The sequence below is a fragment of the Conger conger genome, chromosome 11 (assembly GCF_963514075.1).
Source record: "Conger conger chromosome 11, fConCon1.1, whole genome shotgun sequence".
NCBI lineage: Eukaryota > Metazoa > Chordata > Actinopteri > Anguilliformes > Congridae > Conger > Conger conger.
The window spans coordinates 19,796,637-19,817,473 of record NC_083770.1 but is presented as its reverse complement, the minus strand read 5'-3'; the positions used below and the strand labels follow the sequence as shown (position 1 = coordinate 19,817,473).

At 46.5% G+C, this 20,837-nt stretch overlaps 1 protein-coding gene across 1 annotated transcript in view; it reads right to left on the bottom strand.

Moving 5' to 3' along the window:
- The window catches only part of si:dkey-40c11.2 (drebrin-like protein A), a 47,520-nt gene extending 29,633 nt beyond the window's left edge, over positions 1 to 17,887 (bottom strand). The window contains exon 1 of the mRNA XM_061261681.1: positions 17,592 to 17,887. Within this exon, the coding sequence (XP_061117665.1) occupies positions 17,592 to 17,677 (86 nt within the window). The 5' untranslated portion in view covers positions 17,678 to 17,887. The remainder of the gene's footprint in view (positions 1 to 17,591) is intronic.
- Positions 17,888 to 20,837: the final 2,950 nt, after the last annotated feature.

The window sequence follows — 20,837 nt, the reverse complement described above, 5'->3', positions numbered from 1 at the left end:
GAAGCACAGTCTATGTGACTTTACATAGCGATTTGGAAAGAGCAAATCACTATGCAAATGTAGGTTCTCTTTAGTTTTATTGTGGTGTAAAGTGTAAAGGGATTGTGGCATTACTTCAACAATCCCATAATCCACCTCTGGATTATTTCTTGTTAAACCTGTGCACAGTACACTCACACACACACACACACACACACACACACATATGCATATTTAACTTTAACCCCAATATTAGTGCAAGTATATCTAGCATAGATAAAAGATGGATGCATGCTAGACGTGTTGTAGAGACTGACACAGACCGGTATAGCAACTCCTGATGAAAATGAAACATTGCCTCCCATGTCATTGACAGACGTGAAGAGTCAAAAGACTCCATGCAAATGCAATTTTGGTTGGAATACACTTGATAACAATTCATGGGGTGGGGGAAAGGGGCGATTAACCCATTAATGTGTGAGGGCACATATATGCGATTAGAATATTCTTTACCTGTGCTGATGTCACAATCACTACTGGAAACTGACAGCAAGAACACTGTTCTAGAGAGTTCTAGAACACTGACTTAGAATGTTGAAACGACATTCCAAAAAGCCAACTCTTGAAAGGGTTAAAGGGGGGTTTGCTACCTTGATCATAACTTAATCAAAGTTTTGGAAAGCATCTTTTGCACCTATCAGAATCTCTGAGTAATCTGTAATCGCATATCCTGTAGAAGAATATTTGCAATGACAGACTCCTACACTTCCCTATCCCCTGGTAATTGTGTTGGAAATATTCCTAGCTTTCCACAGCACGTGTAAAAAACAGCCAAACATCCTGTAACAAGCACCACCTGATACGGGTCATGTGTTTTTTTGGCAGGGGCGAAAAAGTTACATCTGCAAATATATATGCATCGCATTCCCAGGGGATATCTTTGCAAGGGAGGGCCCCCCAGGCTTAGCCTCCTCTCTTTCCTACACCCCTCCTCGCTGCCCGCCCCTCTCTCTCTCACACGCCGTGGTCCGGCTGTAAATTAGCAACCCGGAGCCCTGGCTGCTATTTATAGCCCCGTCCCGTCTGAGACTGCCCCGTGTGGGGCTCATTTCCTCTAACACTCCCCCCACGTGCTCGCCAAACACGGGCAAAAACACAGCTCCAGTGTTTGGACAGAAAGACCCCTGTCTGCCCCGCCACGATCCCACGTTCCCGCGGCGACCTGTCGGAATGTCGTGTCACTTCCCAGCTGACGGGAAACACCCCCCGTCCCACTACCTGACACCTACCTACGAGACTACAGGCCTGTTTGTAGTCCACTGATAAGAGTGTCACAGCGACAGATGGATGGTAGTAAAATGGATGTCGCTGGTCGCAACACTTGGTTTATACAACATTTGGTCCACAATAGAACGTTCATGAAAGTTCTGCGATTTCAACTGAGCGACACTCTGTAGCTGGACTATACACTGGACTTCAGACAGAGGAGCCCTGGGAAAATGTGCTCTTATGGAAACAGCCACAGTGTGGCTGTATAAAGCACTATTAAAGGGAACAAACAAAAGGTAACATTCTGCTGTTTTGTGGGATTAACTACTGAAATGGAAACAATAGATAAATCATATGACAGTTCACCAGATCCTTTCAGTTCCTTGTTTTATTCACACCAGTGTGTCAGGCCTGGAGGTGTGTTCCCCTGCGTGGAACACTGAGAGAGCCTAGGGCATATTCCTTCAAATAAAGCCACATTATCAGACCAACTCAATCATTCAGAAAATAAACAATATTAGTACAGAGGTGTTGAGTATTGAAGGTTTTGCAGTTGCAGACACACGGTCATTTCACTGTGGTAAATTCTGGACAGGGGGGTAGGCTGCATTAAGAAGGAACCGGAATCCACACCACCATCTTCACCTACATCTGGCTGGCCTTGCAGGGCACGCGTGCAGCTATGCGTTGCTAATGGAAACAGCAGTGAGGAAGAGAGACCAAACGCTCACAACGGCTCACTGAGCACAGGCTGCACCCTGGGAAAATAAAAAACTTTTATTGTACTCAACATCAAAACTTCCCTGGCAATTCACAAAATCACAACCAACAATTTACAATTTGCAAAACTTTCATCTTCCTAAGTCTCAGTGGCGTGTGGAGAGTGTGCGTGAGGGACAGGGTCTATGGGACTGGGTTATAGGGGCAGGGTTTTTGGGGATAGGGTTTATAGAGAAATGGTTTATGGGACAAAGGTTTATGGGGTTAATGGGGTCATTACCATCTCATAAGGAACAGGCAGGCCTTTCTGAGGATTGCAGACAATAATCCCTAACAGACAAAACAATGACTAGACTAATGAGGACAGATGACTGGGGACGTATAGTGTGTGTGCATGTGTATGTGTGTATGTGTGTGTATGTGTGTGTATGAGTGTGTGAGAGAGAGAGAGAGAGAGAGAGAGACCAGCAACCCTAACACAAACCCCTCCCAGTTCCACAAGCGCCCGCCACCTGGCACACTGACCCTGGCACAACCAACGAGTCCTACTCCCAACCCCAACCATCTCAGCCCACTCCAGACCTGGGGAACCCAGAAACAGATCTCCCCAAATGTGCTGAAGCCCAGAACTCCAGCCAGGGCAGCATCAGAGCCAAAATGGCCGCTCACGGCTGTACTGAGAGCATCTGAGCCAGATTTAACATAAAAAAATAAGAATGTACTGCTTTAAAAGTGGTTTAAGGGTCAGCCAGAGAGAACAGCGTCCCCTACCCCAACCCCCCCCCCCCCCCAAGCTGCCGTGTGCATGCATCTGTGGGCAGCTTTAGTGTGGGGTGTGCAGGTTCCCCAGGGTGGCTATTACATTAGAATAACAGCTCTCTGTGGACTGTGGGATGAATTAATCTGTCCTAGACTTCCTGAGAGACAGAGAGAGGGAGAGAGAGAGAGAGAGAGGGAGGGAGGGAGGGGGAGAAACGAGAGGGGAGGACACAGAGACGGAAGAGGGTGACAGCCTGAGAGGATGAGAGGAAGACAAAAGAAGGGAGAGAAACACAGAGGAGTGTCCCAGAGAGAAGGAGAAGCAAGGTGCAACAGTCCAGGGGCCAAACCGAGGGGAGAGCGGGAGAGGGAGGGACAGCCCAGGGGCCAAACTGGGGAAACAGAAAGAGGGAGGGAGAGACTAAAAAAGGACCAAAAAAGTGCTCCTAAACATCTCAAACAAAGCAAATCCATGAATAACCGCACTGCCAAAAACAGGGCAGGGGGAGGAAGACCAGAAACAAGCATACCATTATACACACCATTATACAGATGATATAGATGTTTTATAAACTTTCATTATATAATTCATGATTGTTATTTTTTGTTTTTTATTCATATTGATGTTTACTCATGTTAATTGTTTACTATGCTTTGCCAACACATTTTATTCGTGATGCCAGAAAGAGAGACAGACAGAGAGAGAGAGAGACAGAGAGAGAGAGAGAGAGAGAGAGAGAGAGAGAGAGAGAGAGAGAGAGAGAGTGGAAGGCAGATTGGAGCTCCCCTGACTCTCCGTGGCGTTGTTTATGCAGAAGTGGGGGATCATTATATGCTAGCGATCTCTCGCCCTCACAGCTTCTGGTGCTCGTGTGGCTGCGTGTCGTCGAGGGCAGATATACGGCCGGATCGCAGTCTCATGTTTTTATTGCGGGCATTAAAAAAGTCCTCCATAAACCACAGGATTTACAGCGCACGTGAAGTGGACCGCTTTCGTCCTACGCTTTAAAATCCTGCAGCTGTTTCACATTCCCAGACATCGTACCACTGCTGCAGGCTCACAACCTCCCTCACACACTCACACATACACACAAACACACACACTCACACATACACACACACACACGCACAGACAAAACCCCCGCCTCGCACACACACACTCACACATACACAGTCACACATACACACACACACACACACACACACAGACAAAACCCCCGCCTCACACACACACACTCACACATACACAGTCACACATACACACACACACACACACAGACAAAACCCCCGCCTCACACACATACACACACAACCCCCCCCCCTCAATAACCCCCACCCTCCAATGGAAATTTCACTATGGAAACCAGACCTGGGTTAAATACGTAATTGTTTTGGTTTCAAATACTTTTCTGTGCTCGATTGATCTTGCCTGGTGCAACTCAGTCAACCAAGAGGACCAGTAGGGGGATTCCAACATACCAGACAAGCTCAGTAAAGCTCCAAAAAGTATTTGAATCCAAAACAATTGCTTATTTCATCCAGGTCTGATGGAAACACTGGGTCCTTGAGCGTGGTAGACAACACACCTCAGAGGTCACAAATCCGATCACCTCAGCCAATCAACACTGGATATCGGATCCGTGCCCGTGCACCTCGGGGTCAGGAGAGGAAAAACAGAGTTAGAGCTGGGTGTGACGGCAGGTCAAAGGTTAAACCGGTGGGCACGGGGTTAATTAAGGGTTGGGTGACGGATAGAGAAATGTAAACTGAGTTTGGATCATGAGGGTGGGACCATGTCTCAGGTTACGGTCTCAGTCGCGAACCTTCGTCAACCGTCAGCGGGATAAAGAGACCGTGCGGCCTGCTCTGTAACCCGACCCGCGGTAACCGTACCCCTCGTCCTGTGACCGCTCCCCTTCAGCCACGCGCCAGCGGAGCGTTACGGGCGGGGCAGCCGCAGAAAAAGACCGTATCCTGTTCAGGCTCCTTCATCGAAGACTTCCTGATCTCTAACCAGAGCCTACTCGCGCCACACACTGGACTGAGACTAGGATGAGTACCTCATCAGACCTGGGACAAATACGCAATAGTTTTTGATTCAAATACTTTTCTATGCTTTACTGGGCGTGTCTGGTGTACTGGAACCTATGAAATACTCTCAAGAAGTGCAAAACCCCGCCTTCTGGTCCTCTTGGTTGGCTCACTTATACTAGGCAAGATCAATCGAGCACAGAAAAGTATAGGCAAGATCAATCAAGTACAGAAAAGTATTAGAGTCCAAAACGTCCAAATGATGATGTATTTGACCCAGCTCTGCTTCATGCCCCCAGCCTGGTACCACACCCTCCCATTTTGGTAGTCAGTCAGCCCCCTTGTGCCCAAATCACACCCTGGACCAGCTCCCCCCCACCCCCAAACTGCACCTTTGCATTGTGGTGAAATGAGCCAATGCCTCAGGAGTTGTGTAGCATTAACATCATTCACTCAGGCTTAATGTGTTACATCAATGATTCAATGTATTTGCATGTACTTCTCACTAAACCCCAACTGTTAACAAGTAAATATGAATAAAATTGTCGACTCTTGTGTTTCAAATCCAGCCAAGAATTTTGCTCTTACCGCAGTGATAGGCAAAGTATGTTCATATAAATTACATGGGGGCGACATGGCTCAGGCAGTAAGAGCAGTCGTCTGGCAGTCAGAGGGTTGCCAGTTCGATCCCCCGCCCGGGCGGTGTCGAAGTGTCCCTGAGCAAGACACCTAACCCCCAAATGCTCCTGACCAGCTGGTCGGGGCCTTGCATGACAGCCAATCGCCGTGAGTGTGTGTATAAATGGGTGAATGGAGAAGCATCAATTATACAGCGCTTTGGATAAATGCCTGCCATTTTACATGACCTGGTTACTCAGTAACTCTATTGTATTACTACTGATGCTACTAATGGAATGAGGGGGGTGGGGTGGGGGGGCTGAAATCATAGGGTGGGGGTTTGAGGATGCGGGTGGGGACCACAGAGGAATCAGTACTTCTGTTAGTTTATGGAAGTCTCCTGATTGGCCTCTGCGTGAGACACGTTTCCATTACGAGCGGAAGACCGTCGCGGCAGTTCCTGGTCTCCATCGCCTCCTCCCTCCCCCCCCCCCCCCCCCCCCACACACACACACACACACACACACACACACACACACACACACACACACACACACACACATCCCGGGACCGCGGCTTCCGCTCGGAACGTCGCTCGCTGCCGTCTCCAAACGGATTATTCCGGGGAATTCCTCGCATTCCGCCTCGGGAGCTAAACATGCAGATTACGTACACGTGGAATTACATTTAGCGTCTCCGTGCATGAATCACTGCGTGTGCATGTACTTCCCAATGACAATAAACCACAACTGTTAGCGTGTAAATACATAAATAAAGCTGTTGGTTCCTGTCTTGCTAAGTGTGAGCATACTCTCTATGCTGTGCATACTCTCCCCCTTGCTCTTATAGCTGTGATAAGTAAATAGTGTTGAAACAAATTACATGACCAGGTTACTTATCAGAGGAGCTGGCCAAAGTCACTCTATTTGAAATAATGCTGTTTTGTGTGTGTGTGTGTGTGTGTGTGTGTGTGTGTGGGTGTGTGTATGCATGTGCGTGAGAGTGCTAAGTGTATGTGTAGGCAAGATCTGTACGAGTGTGTGTTTATATGCATGCATATGTCAGTGTTTATGTGTGTGAGAGTTATAGTGTGTGTTGTGTGTGTAGGTGTGTTTATGTATGTGAGAGTTATCGTGTATGGTGTGTGTGTTTAGGTGTGTTTATGTATGTGACAGTAATAATGTAGTGTATGTGTGCATACGAGTGTGTGTGTGTGTGTGTGTGTGTGTGTTGTGGGTTCTTTGGCAGACAGCAGTACTCTCCAGGGAGATCTCTGGCATTTCCCCTACAGTCTGTCCCACCAAGAGCCTGCTCCCCCTGCTCTTTCTCTCTCCTCTTCTCTCTACCCCTCCTTCTCTTCCCCCTCTCTTCTCTTCCTCCTCTCTTCTCTTCCTCCTCTCTTTCAGACTGGGTGAACAGCAGTTTCTCTCTCCTGCCAGGGCCATGGGTAAATACAGCACATCTCCTTTACCCTTTAAGGTGTGAGGTCACAGATATGCCATTAGAATGTTCTTAATGTTCTAATGCTGATGTAACAATCACTACTGGCAACCGAAAGCAATGTCCTAGTTCTAGAACACTGACTAGGAAAACATTCCAAAGAAAACTACTCTTCAAAGGTCTAACCTGTTGTAGTGAACCTAACCTTGCAGCGAGTGACTGCATGTGAAGTAAACTCCCAATGACGTAGTCAGCAACAACTAACAAGTGAGGTAAAATGCAGGGCTTGTGCAAATTGCCTCTTTCCGTTTGCTTTAATGCATGATTACATGTTTATACACAAGTTTTACATTTTCAGTCAGGTCGACTGACCTTTTAACCTGGCCAAGGCTTGCTTCCGTAAGGGGAGTCACGCAAAACCAGGAATCAACATTGCAAACTCACAGTAATCCACACTAATGGAAACATACGTAGGCACTGATAATTATTTAAACCATCACTTTAACATCTGTGAATAACAGGGTAGCATGAATTAAAGGCTAGATGAAACCAGATCAATGCTGCAGTTAGATTTACGAGGCGTAATTACAGCCGATATTTGATAAAAGCAGTACGTAAGTAGTAAACATTCTGAAATATCTGAAAATGAAGATGACACAGGCCTGAACCCAGAGCCCAAAGACAGAGACACTGCTGTGTGACCAGGAACACCATCTGCTCCAGACATTACAGATGCTGGATACAGATCTAACGATCTACAACACAGAATTAAAAGCAGCATTAACCATTAATCATTTTCAATTAAAAAAAGATGAAGGGGGAAGGAGGGAGGGGGAGAGGAGGTTGGGGAGGAGGGGTAGTGTTTTTCGCAGAGCAGACAAAGGAAGTTTGAGTCGACGCGAAAAACAACGGCAGAACAAAGCTCCTGGCTCCTGTGAGGCATGTTTGTTGTTCCTCGCTGGTTTTTTAGGAAGATTCTCTCCAAGCCCATTGTATGCCGTGAAACAGGAGATTCCCCCTCCCTCACACAGACACACTCACTCACACACGCGCGCACACACACACTCACACTCACTCACACACGCGTGCACACACACACACACACTCACTCACACACACACGCGCGCACACACACACTCACACTCACTCACACACGCGTGCACACACACACGCACACACACTCACACACGCATGCACACACGCACACACACGCGCGCACCACACACACACACTCACTCACACACGCGTGCACACACACACACACGCACACACACACGCGTGCGCACACATACACACACACTCGCATGCGCACACACATACACACACACTCGCATGAGCACACACACACTCTCACTCACACACACATGCACACACACGTGCACACACACACACACTCACACATGCTCACACACGTGTGCGCACACACACACACTCACACACACACGTGCACACACACACACAGGGACACAAAGACACACACACACGTGCACACAAACGCACACACACACTCGCTCATACACACGCGCACACGCACGCACACGTGCTCACACACACATCCAGACAGCACCTTGAGGCCAGCCCTCCTGCCGGCATCCTCTCTGCACAGGAAGTCCCCCCCCCCCTCCCCATGAGGTCCAGCTGACTATTGTTCACTTTAATTACATTCCTCACTCAGACGCCCCCCCAACCTCCACCACCCCGGCCATCTCCGTTTTGGAGGGCAGACTGCCCCATCCCCACCCCCCTTCTCCTCTGCCGTCCGTCCTGGCTGAGAAGGAGCTGCTTCCAGGGGGTCGAGTTTACAACAGGACACATTTTTACACCACCACCATTTCGGCACACTCTCCCCCCCCGGGGGAACTGTCATGGCCGCTGCCCCAAGCCCTCCCATCTCCGGCAGCACAAAGCCATCACGCAGTTACAGCCTTAAAGGCACGGATGTGTCGACCAGACAGCCTGTACAGCGTCTGTACCCCTGGGCAAACTGCATCCAGTTCAAAGGTTCTTTGTCAGCCAAAATAGCTATTTGTCTGGGAGCTTCCACACTTCACACCTACAGTATGATAAATGGTTCCATAAAGAACTGGAAAAGGTTCCACAACGGACACAAGCCAAATGGCATTTTTTCAAAGAATCATTTTTCTGTGAGTGTAGCAGTCACATGGGTGCCCATGGAGTCTCTGCACGGTTGCTACGTGCACGGGGGGGTGGGGGTGGGGGGGGGGTGGCAGGCTGCCATGAGGACAGGATCAGTGGCCCCCCCCACGCGGATCCTCCAGGGGAGGAATGTTTCCTCCCAGCTGCCGGCTCTACAGAGACGGATCTGGAGACGCAGACACCTGGAGGAGAAGAGCCCAGGTCTGGGTCCGCTCCAGCGAGGACCAGTCTGTCGGGCGTCCCACACGGGAGCAAGGCCACACAACAGACATACCTGCACTGCAAAAACCAAACCTATTTTAGACTTAAAATCGTATTTCTTTTACTTTGTGTGCTAAATAAGACAAAAACATTGCCAATGAGGTAAGACAGCCAGGATTTGTCAGTGGAATAAGAAAACTTCACTTAACAAATGGTAAATGGTTGGCATTTATATAGCGCCTTTATCCAAAGTGCTGTACAATTGATGCTTCTCATTTACCCATTTATACACACACTCACACACCAACGGCGATAGGCTGCCATGCAAGGTGCCGACCAGCTCGTCAGGGGGGTTAGGTGTCTTGCTCAGGGGCACTTCGACACAGCCCGGGCGGGGGATTGAACCAGCAACCCTCTGACCGCCAAACGACTGCTCTTACTGCCTGAGCCATGTCGCCCCAAACAGTAACTTAAGCTAATATTTTCTACTTGAGAGAAAGAAAGATCTTAAGATCTGAAGAGTAAAACGCTTGTTAAGACAGCGTGGCAGGTAGAATAGATTAAGCTGATAATTAAAATGTTCATATTTTTATGATTATACGATTATACGCTGCTTTCTCGTGGTAGGTAGTTAACTATCTTTTAGGTACTGACATGATGAAACATTATGGACTCCAATGCGGCATATTTCCTGCTGATAATCATGTAATGATGGCTTTTACTGTGTGTGTTGTTGTCACATTAAAGTGCTGGGTGTTCGGGATAGTAAGCAGGCTAAAATGAAGCCCCTACGGCGATGAATGAAGTTATCACTCAAACACGGGTGTTTTGTGGGAGAGCTGCCTCCCATTAGGGCAGCACTGGTTCCACTTCTTACAGACACAGAATAATGTCAGAGTAATTAATGTTGCCCTGAAGGTACACAGCTATGAAGTGCCTCATTGTGAAGAGCACAATCTGATACAACTTCTAACTCAGACAGCCATTAGAGGTAAGACAATATGAAGCCAGACAGCGACCCACATGCTTTCATGTTTTCCCCCTAAAATGTACTTTGTCTCAGATATTTTCTCATTTGAAGATCAACCATTTCCAACATAACAGAGAGGTAAAGACAGCAATTTCTAGCAATGTGACCACACAAACGCTGTGCCATAACCATCTACGCAGGCTAAAGCAACTTCTGTGTCTGAGGTTTAGTATGCAGTATGAAACTTTCCTTGTCCCTAAGTGACCCTACGACCTGTGCATGACCCTCAGTGACCCTATGACCTGTCCGCGACCTTGAGCGCCCCTACGACCTGTCCTCGACCTTGAGTGCCCCCACGACCTGTCCTCAAAGCTCCACTTGTGCTCCAATTATTGTCCTCCGTTTAGCACTGCCTCAGAGCGTTTTGTGCCGACATTAAAGAGTTCACACCCTTTGCTCTGCCGACGGCTTTGAGCACTGACTCACACTGACTCACCTCCCACTGGCTCCGGTCCAGAGTCTCGCGTCTCCCGCGAGAAAATAGAGAAGCGCCCAAAGAGCGGCTATAAGCCGCTCCCTACCCACTGCCCTGACATCACAGGACCGAAACAGACCGAGAAAGTCTCACACTGTCGATAGAACGCTTGACTCAGAACTTCTGGGATGACACCACAGTGAGAGCACACAAGTCCCATCAAATGAAGACCAGCCAAGACCGGGAAAGGACATCACAGTCTTCTTTAGACGAGATATGCTGCACGCCCAGGTCTCTCTGACAGAAGAATGCTCCATGTTGAAGCTCAAGCAAAGCACAGCCTCATGGTGGGGGGGGGGGGGGGGGGGGGGGGGCGCATGTGGTCACTAACCTCCAGCATCATATATGTGCACCAGTTAAGTTACCCTGGCTTAATCAGCTAATTAGCCATATGCATCACAATAAAAGACAATGCTACAGGACAATTATCAGCTGCTGTCTATATCACGCAATATGGCTATAGATGACAAATCATTGAAATGATTGGGCTAATTAAATCATTAAGAGCAGAAGTTGGTCTGAAATCCATTAGCAGATACAGCCCGCCTTGACCTGCCCTGATTCACATAATAACCCCAAATCGTCAAAACTTTGTACAGTTATGAGACTAGTTCTGGTTCCCCTGAGAAGGCCTCTTCACTATAAATCCCAACAGGCCGCAATGCAAACTGTAATCAGGGAGTCACCTGACACTTTTGTGTGTTTTAATTGGTTCCTCTGTAGGCCTGTTCTTTGTAAAACACAGGCTGTAATTTACCTTTTAAGTGATTGTTTAGGGAGAATGTTTGTCACTTGAAAGCGATGTTATCTGGGAGGAGAAGCTCACTAACTAGCACATGTGAGCATAATATCCCCATGCAAAGGGCTTAGTGGGACACGCCGGGTACACACCAAGGTCAGAGGCTCTTTGAAAGCTGATTACCGGTGGAACCAGTCGCCGTGGCACCCAAACCTTTTCCGCAGGTTGTGTTTTCTCACACTGTGATGATAATTACTGTTTACTCTCTCCTTATAGATGTAGAGGGGCAAGAATATTAGCTGTGGTACATGCTACGTGGAAGAAGCTAAAATTACCTTCATAATCAACAATAATGACACTATTATCTAGTTGCCTTTCCCCCCTCCCTGTGCAGACGTCAAAAGCCAAAAACACTCCAATCTCTCCTGAACAAGGCCGATCGCGCTTACACACACAAGCTTACTGCGTCTGGCACTCACACACACTCAAGTCAGCTGTTATAGGTTCAATACAGCAGTCCATTTATCAAAGTATTATTTTTGGAATCTTCAATAGTGCCTTCTGGGATAAATTTTTTTGACACTAATGCCTTTACGATGGGCACCTCTTCTGTACAGTCTAGCTTTGCCAGCTCGACCAGCTTGAAACTTGAGTTGATGAAGCTGGTTATAAGCTGGTCTAGCTGGGTATGAGCTGGTCAACCAACATGGCTAAGCTGGTCTTGCTAGGTATGACCTGGTCTACCACCTAGTGCTGGTAGTTGTAGCATGTTTAAAACCATGTCAAGCTGGGAGCTGGTCTGAACTGGTCAACCAGCTACCATCTGTTTCAAACTCTAGCCTGACTGTATCTGGACAGCATTCTACTGCTCATGAGAAAGGTACAATAATGCAAAAGAATAATCCTACATGATGTGTCACGGCAAAATTATGCGTCTACAGCAAAACAAGCTGCTATTGTTTTAGAAATTGGATTGGTGACAGTATTCAGTCTGACCTGACAATCCAGGGAAGTATTTTGCAATAAATTCTTCGCAAACAAATAGGTCTTACCTGATTTTCTTGAAAGGAGGACTACAATACATTTCTGAAACAAAGGATGGGACTTAATATCGATTTGTAGAGAGGAAGGTAGCTTGCCACATTTGATGACACACCAAAGCAAATGAGACTCACCATTGTCCTTTATCAGCTTATGTCATTCACTGTAAAATAAAGCGCTGTGCTAAACCAACACGACCAACACGAGCTGGCATATTTCATTGACATCTCACTTGGTTTCTCTTCAAACATTCCAAGCAGAGCCAACCTTTTATTGCAAAATACCTCCTCGATGCACACAAGGCTATGACAATAAGGCCAAGGTTTTTTGACGGAGCTGAGGTTAAAGAAGTAAATTTTTAATAAAAAATTATTGTTTGAAAAAGACCTGGCTGTATTTCTGAAATGAGTCATAACTTAAGTAATCGGCATACCATCCCCAATCCCCCACACTGCAAATCACCCTGGAGGAAAGAGCTCTGAAATGGATAAAACTCAGGTTCGCAGAGGCCAAATACACCCACCCTTTTGCACAGATGGGGCAACAGTTTCAGCAAAGTTCTGCTAACTGCGTGAGGTCAGAAATACTTGGTGATTAGAATCTTCTTCATTGAACATTCTAATGTTGATGTCACAATCACTACTGGTGACTGAAAGCAAGCGCGTTCTAGAACACTGACTTTGGAGAAAAAAAACCTACATAAACAGAAAACCTACACAAAACCTGATGACAGGCAGGACAGTAGCTAGGCTATATCTGTCACTCAAAATGAAAAACACTGCAAGCCACCTTATGCGCACAGACTAGGTCCTATTCTAGGTTAAGATAGGAACATAGATATGGAATGATATAATCATCTTGATTCCTGCCAAGAGCAAGAGAATAAAGGAATCAAGTTTCCTTTAGTGTCACAATATGGAAAAGTGGCTTGTATAGTCATAGGTTTCCATGGCTAAAATTGACAGGGGAAGCAAGTGGATGAGTACTGTTTCCATGGCAGGGCCACGCCTTCAGAAGCAGCAAACAGTCAAATTCTTAATGTCAAATCAACCCCAGTAGAGTATATTTTAATCTGACAGTACATTTGGTCTATCAAGGCTCTACGGTGCTCTCATTTTAAGAGCATTTGCTCCTGAAAATTGATGTGTGGTAGCTGGGAAAATGAATTTAGGAGCACATCTACTAATTGGGATGCCTTAGTGTGCTCCTAAGTGTGAAGTGTGCTTCAACTTAAGAGCAAATTACAGTTTAGTGCCATGTCTATTGGACTCGTGCAAACTTTGTTAGAGAGAATTAACACTGAGAATTTTACACAGTGGGTGGTGCTGAGGCTTGAGACACTCGTTTCCTGCGAAAGAGCCACTTCCTGTTCAGAAGCCCAGTGTGTACTCAAGGCCATCAGATAATCCATCCAGAGGCCTGAAGGTCAGAGCTGGGGGGGGGGGGGGTGCAGATCCCTTTACGAAACAGTCTTCCCCCGATTCAAACAACCTACCCCCCCTTTTTCCCCACGCCAAACCTTTTCATAAACAGAGCTCTAAGATAGGAAGTCATTCCCCAACACCTTGACCATGAGGGGGAGGAAGGGGGGTGTGGTGGCAATGTGATGTCATCACTGTTACCCATTTCAAGCCTGCCAGCCTATCAATAGAGAGAGAATGCAACTCAGCCATTCAGAAGGGGCCTTTCTTCCTGGAGAGCTCAAGTGTGAGAGAGACAGGGGGTTGGCAGCCAAACAAGGCATGTCTGATCCTCCATCTTTCACCAGACTTCTACACCCATTAATGCAGAATCCCAAAAGAATATTCAGGCTTTGAGCCGTGACTATGCTGAGGAACTTCAGATTAAACTATCTTTAACAGCTGTGGGGAAGTACAGATACAAGCGGCAGTGGATTTTCTGTACAGTCACCACACAACTCCTGCCCCACCCTAGAAAAACAGTGCTCCATGGACAGGTGCACACGCCCAGCACAGAAGAAGAGATGAATGCCTCGGTCCGCCCAGCGAAGCCCATGTGTGAGTGGGGAAAACACGGACCGGCCTTGACCCAAAATGGCTGCCGGAGCCGCCAGCTTCAGGGACGTCTGCAGGAATTAGACGTTCCGCCTGCTGAGATATAGCAGGGAGCTCACGGTTGGGGAAGTATAATAACACCATTCAAACTCCGGACGCCAAGCCCCGACACGCTCAAAAGGGCGAATACCAAAACCAATATCAGATTCAGCTCCACACTCCAACACTGTCTGCCCAAAGCTTTTGGTTTGACACACAGAAACAATTGGGTGTCTGGGGGTAAGTGGGTAAGGGGGGTGAGGGGGGGTGTTCTCTAAAATGCCCCCTGGTTTCTCATTCTCTTAGCTGAATGGACCACTATTGAGGACAACTTTCTCACAACCGCAAGCACAAATTACTCCTAATGAGCAGAGAATGGAGAGATATGAATGTATGCGTGTGTGTGTGTGTGTGTGTGTGTATGCAAAGCTTACAGAGAGGGCAATAAAACAGGGAAATTACATGGCCACATATAAAGCAACTCAGACAGAGATGAGTTGTGCTCATTCAAGTACAGCATGACTTTGTGAAAACCTGATAACATGGCTCCACTAGGCCCTGTGTGGTGGCACAGCTTAGTTCTGTACCGCAAAAAAACTAAAAAAAGTATTTTAGTCTTACACTTTTACTGTTTATTCATTTAGTTTACACAACCTTCTGTGGAAAAACAAGGCCACTGTACCTAACCCTGAGCTCCTGAGACAGCCTGATCTTTACTGACAGAACTGGAAAAGTACAATGACCTACGCTCACCACGGTCTGGACTCAATATCAATATCCCAAACATCCTTTATTACATCACGAACAACCCTTCAACTCAAATACATGCGCAGCATTTGTGTGGGTGCAACAGACATTGGTCTTTACGTAAACTACAGCTTTCCCGGAATCTACTTTAAAAATTTCTCCCCCCCTCTTAAGTTACACATCTTGCGCGACAGAGCAGTGGTTCCACAGGTAGGTCTTGAGATAGCTGAGATAAGTCACAAGACGTATCTTTAAAAAAATACATTGCCGAGACGCTTAAGACAATCACACTGATCACTACACTGGCTAATGTGCAGGATCTTCAGGTTTTTAGAAAGTTTTTTAGAATGTTTTTTTCCAATTTCGTTTTCAAGGTGCTTCATTGGAATGGCATGCACAGTGTTGCCAGACCAAATGTTACAGTGGTAAACGGTAAAATGCACTGCATTTAGATAGCGCTTTTTACAGCTACATAAAGCATACACAGCTTCTTTCTAGGGCTACACAAAGCGCTTCACAATTAATGTCTCGCACTCACTCATTCACATACACACAACTCCCTGATTGGCAGGCGACCACTCTTACCTCCTGAGCTAACGTCGCCCCCTATAACAACAACAACAACAGGAATAACAAAAGGAATGAACCCAACAACCTGCTAACTAATAGAAACGCATTATCCTAAGCGATACGTTACGCACGCATTATCTCTCTTTGAGGCCTCCGTTTCAGATAGCCTGGGGCTCTAGGATGCTGAGGGAAGCCAAGCCACAACTTAGAGAAAAATGTAAATCTGCATTTAAAGCGAGGAGGCTTGCTTGTCACATTAGCCCGCTCTGTATTTATCTCGTGCTCAGTCTCAGATCTGTTCTCAATCATGCGGTTTCCCCTCATCTGGAAGCCCTTGTCAGTACGGTCCCAGCACACTGTGTGTCCTCCCTGTGTTTGGGGAGGGAGGGGGGTATCTGTTATGTTCCTCCACAAGGCTTTCTGATGACCGCAGCGCATATCTGTGTCAGTTACCTCCCAGAGTCCGCCCTGATTTATGCCGCTAGGACACCGACTGTTTTGGTTGGACAGCGACTCACTTTCCGATTTTATTATTTCATTTTTTTAACCAAAGACATAAGTCGGTTACAAACAAATGGTGCTGTAAACAGGAAACCCCCCTCAGACTCCAGTGAACCCCCTCACCCGCCCAACCTGGATTTTTTGGATCTGCTCATGCCCCCCCCCCCCCCCTCATCCTATTGATCATAATGATGATGCCTCAAATCACACACTTTACCAACTATAAAAGGAGGGTTAAAATATATAAATAATATATGTTTACTCCCATTCTCAGTAGGAGGTCTGCACTTTGTATCTTAATGTCTTTAAACTGAGCAGCTCCATCTCACAAAATCCTACTGCAAAAATACAGTGTGGTTTTTTCCACAAAAGTGTTATAATGGCTGTTGTACTGGTTGGTACCAAAACAAAAACAGACACTTGTGCGCTGCACTGCATGCATGTCAAATCTTGTCATGGGCAAGACATAACTGGAGAGATTATTGGGACTGATACACTAACATGGTATATCGTAATATATTGTACTGTCCTTCTAGTAGGGACATTAGCACCATGGGAGAGAAAACAGTCAGAAATGTTCTCCTTCTGTGTGTGTGTGTGTGCGTGTGTGTGTGTGTGTGTGTGTGTGTGTGTGTGTGTGTGTGTGTGTGTGTGTGTGTGTGCCTGTGTGTCTGTATGTGCGTGCGTGTGGGGTCTTGGCGAAGTAGCAGATACAACGTGAGAGCATTTGCCTGGTACCAAACACTGTGCAAATTACCCCAGTTGGTGACAGAACGCATACAAAACGTCTGTATGTTGTGAAAATCGCCTTAGAACAAACACTTGTTAGATTGTTCCCCGCATGCATAGCTGACAGTATTGCCACCATGGGTCCAAAGACAAGTATGTCATCGGGTTATTACGCACTTAGTTACGACGAACTTGGCAACCTCCACTTACACATACTCCCTTAAATTACAACCAGGAGCACGGTTACCCATCTCTCAGAGAACTACGTTTATTTATTTAACCGAGCGCGCACGGATAAATAAATAAAACCAATAAATAAATCATTACATAATTGTGATACGGGTAACAGTCGAACAAAACATGTTGAAAAACAACAACACTATGTGCAATAATACGTTCTGTCGCTGGTCTTGATACATAACGTAGCCTTACGAACAAAATGTATGAAATAAATATTTAAAAGTGAAACAGCGTGCATGTCTGGGCCGTTTTGAGGAATTGACTCTATACAGCTCAAGGCGATGCATTTACCAGTTGGTTGACGAGCGGGGGTTGAGAATGTCCTCTTTGGCCGTGAGCAGCGACAGGCTGTAGGTGTCCAGGTTAATCGCTTTCATTGTGATGGTGACTTTTTACTCCCCTTCGTTTGCCCACTCTGGGATCGCTCTGGAATATCCGTAAACTACGGTCGACAGTCATACGCAGACACACGTTCACGGGAAAAGAACAGGCATAGTATGAAACAAAAAAGTTTTAACGCAGTCCTTTAGCTTTCGCGCATCAAATGCGTTGACAGCCCTCCAGGCGAGCGGTAGGCACTACGAATGTGAAGATGAAGTGTGCAGCGAACTTCAGCGGGGGAGGAGGAAAAAGTTTGAAAGAGAATCTGCGGCCAAAGGCCCCACCTCCCGTCAGCTCAGCAGGGGAAAAAAACACAGTTAAACAAATTCATCTGGACTTCAGTCCGTCTTTATGTGCATTCAGTATATCGACCACAAAGACAACCAAGTCAGTGCTGGCTAAAGTTTTGCTATTCTTCTAACAATATTACGGAACGCATCTTTGTTAAACATCCTCTGGTTTCTGATTAAACATTATTGCATTACTGCTGCATGTGAACTGAAGACGTAGACACATTACGTGTCTCAAAGTTGCCTTTTGTTATGGGACTCAGTTCCATGTATTTACTCGCTCATTCTAACCCTCCCTCACTGAGATGCGCGTGCAGTCGAAACGAACCTAATATCCAGAACTATTATGTAGAGGGTCTGTAGAGGGTGTGGACTGTGACTGCAAAATCTATAAACTATAAATAAATTACCCATTAATTGCAAATTACACGACCTGTATCCATAATATTTTAATCTATAACCTATTTCTTTACCCCAAAATAACATGACAAATGATCGATTTTCCAGCTGCCCAGAGAGTTATTACACGTACATGAGCTGTCCCGGACAAATAACCTTTTCACCCTTTACCCTCTTTATCAACGGCAATAGCTAACTTTTCAATCTTCAAACAACGAGCTCAAATATTCTGTATTGTCAAAGGTGCCCCATTACAGAACTTTTGGGGACTTGATTTACACCGGGCGTCTTATCAGACCATGAACAAACGGATAAGCAACCACACTAATTAATCACTGCATGCTTTTTGAATGAATTAAGCAGATTGTTCCAATATTTCATTGGCACCCGAAATTCACGAATGAATCGCCAGAATATGGAGATAATTCAACAGATAAGGTCGTATAAGAAACACCACGAACGGATGAAAGAATTAATCAATGGATGAATGGGGATAATTAAGCAACTTGATCCGATAACAGGGCTTAACTAACCCCACAAATTAATGAGTGAATGTCGCTCCCTGAATTAATAGGGTTAATTAAACAGCTGACCATGGAATGAATGAATGGGTAAATTGTGTTTCGGGCAGTTCTGGTGATGGGCAGGCACTACAGATCTGTGTGCCCTCTTTGAGACAAGCGGGCACAGACAGGGGCGGGGTTGACGAGAGGAGGTCTCTAATTGGTTCAGAGCTCCTACTGCTTCCCACAGTAGACCCAATGACCTACCAGCATTCCTTCAGTCACCAACTCCAACACTGAAGTCTTGCCAGCAGGCAGAATGCCTTTAACAGTGAGAGAAACACTTGAGGACTATTTGGGGAGTCCCCCAAAAAAACGATTTGATTTCGTGGGAACTGCTTCGGTTTCAAAAAAATGTCAGTGTCCCCTGTGCCCCCCACGCCCAGGGTCTGGACAGCCTTCCCCAATTTACCCACAACCCCCCTGGTTCCGCAGAGCTCCAGGCACTGCTTTGAGAGAGATTCACATAAACGTCGACTCCAGCAATTTCATCTGTGGAAACAGCCAGGGAACTGGCACAACTCCACGGGCCCTGACCGACAGGGGCCCTCAAAAAATATAACAACATATGATTCTCTGGGGTGGTGACCCCTCCTGCCTCCATCTCACAGATACACAGGGCAGTCGTTATATTACATTACATTACATTATTGGCATTTGGCAGACGCTCTTATCCAGAGCGACGTACAGTTGATTAGACTAAGCAGGAGACAACCCTCCCCTGGAGCAGTGCAGGGTTAAGCCTTGCTCAAGGGCCCAACGGCTGTGCGGATCTTATTGTGGCTACACCGGGATTAGAACCACCGACCTAGCGTGTCCCAGTCATTTACCTTAACCACTACGCTACAGGCCGCCCCTATATATTCTCTTACATTGCAGATCCAGAGTGACTCACACAAGTGAAGAACATCAGAGTTAGTGTCAGTCTTCCTGGTAACTACAGTACAGGTGCCCACACCCATCTGCTCTCACAGTGGTGTGTCAGGGTACAGTACTCTCACTCTGTGCCCTCTCCTGAGTGTGCTCCCGTATGTCAGCCCAATCAGGAGCCGGTTCTCTGCAGTAGCGAGGGGGCCACCCCTCAGGGGTGGGGTACGGAGCAATGCCCTTCAGTCCCATAATTTGAGAGGGTGGAAGTTTGTCACATTTTCTACCAAGACAAAGAGAGTGACAGGGTATGACCTACACCAGGGATCATCACATCACGGTCCTCGAGGGAACTGCTGCTTTTACACCCTCCTTTTACCTGGCAGTCAGGTGTCAAGACAGTCTGGCCGACCAGTAGCATTCAGTTAACTATTTACTCAGTTAATTACCTGGGAGAAATGAAAACTAGGGCCGGATTTGTATTTGAGAGCCAGATTTGATGATCCCTGACTAACAGTTCCTTTAAATAACACCTTTTTTGAGTCTGTTTTCCCATACAGGGAAACTTCACTGCACAGAACATTTCCAGGGTGGGGTGGTGGTTTGAGTTTATGAGGCGATTTCTGTTTATTTATTTTTATAAACCCGCATTAGTCAAAAGTCTCTAATTTGTCAGTTGGCAAGTTTCCCCTGCACTCATTCCCTCTGTCTCAAATAGGTCATTTTAGGAAGTGTGTGTTGTAATTTGTACTTAGCCTTATCAGTAGGTTTTTATGGACTCGAGGTCAAAAAAACCTATCCAGTATCATCTTTGTTTAGCTGATCCAGGAAGGGGCAAATTCACCTTGTGTCATGAGTGTTTAGACTGAAGTAGCAGCTTGAGCATACTAGAGCAGTTAGGGGATGATATATGTTGGGTAACGGTCACCCTTTGACCTCTGACCCCCCATAGTCATTACTCTTCACCGATCATGTGTTTTTGTTCGTTTCCATTGTTTTCCCCCCAATGTGACTCCAATATGCTGCCCTCTGTCCTC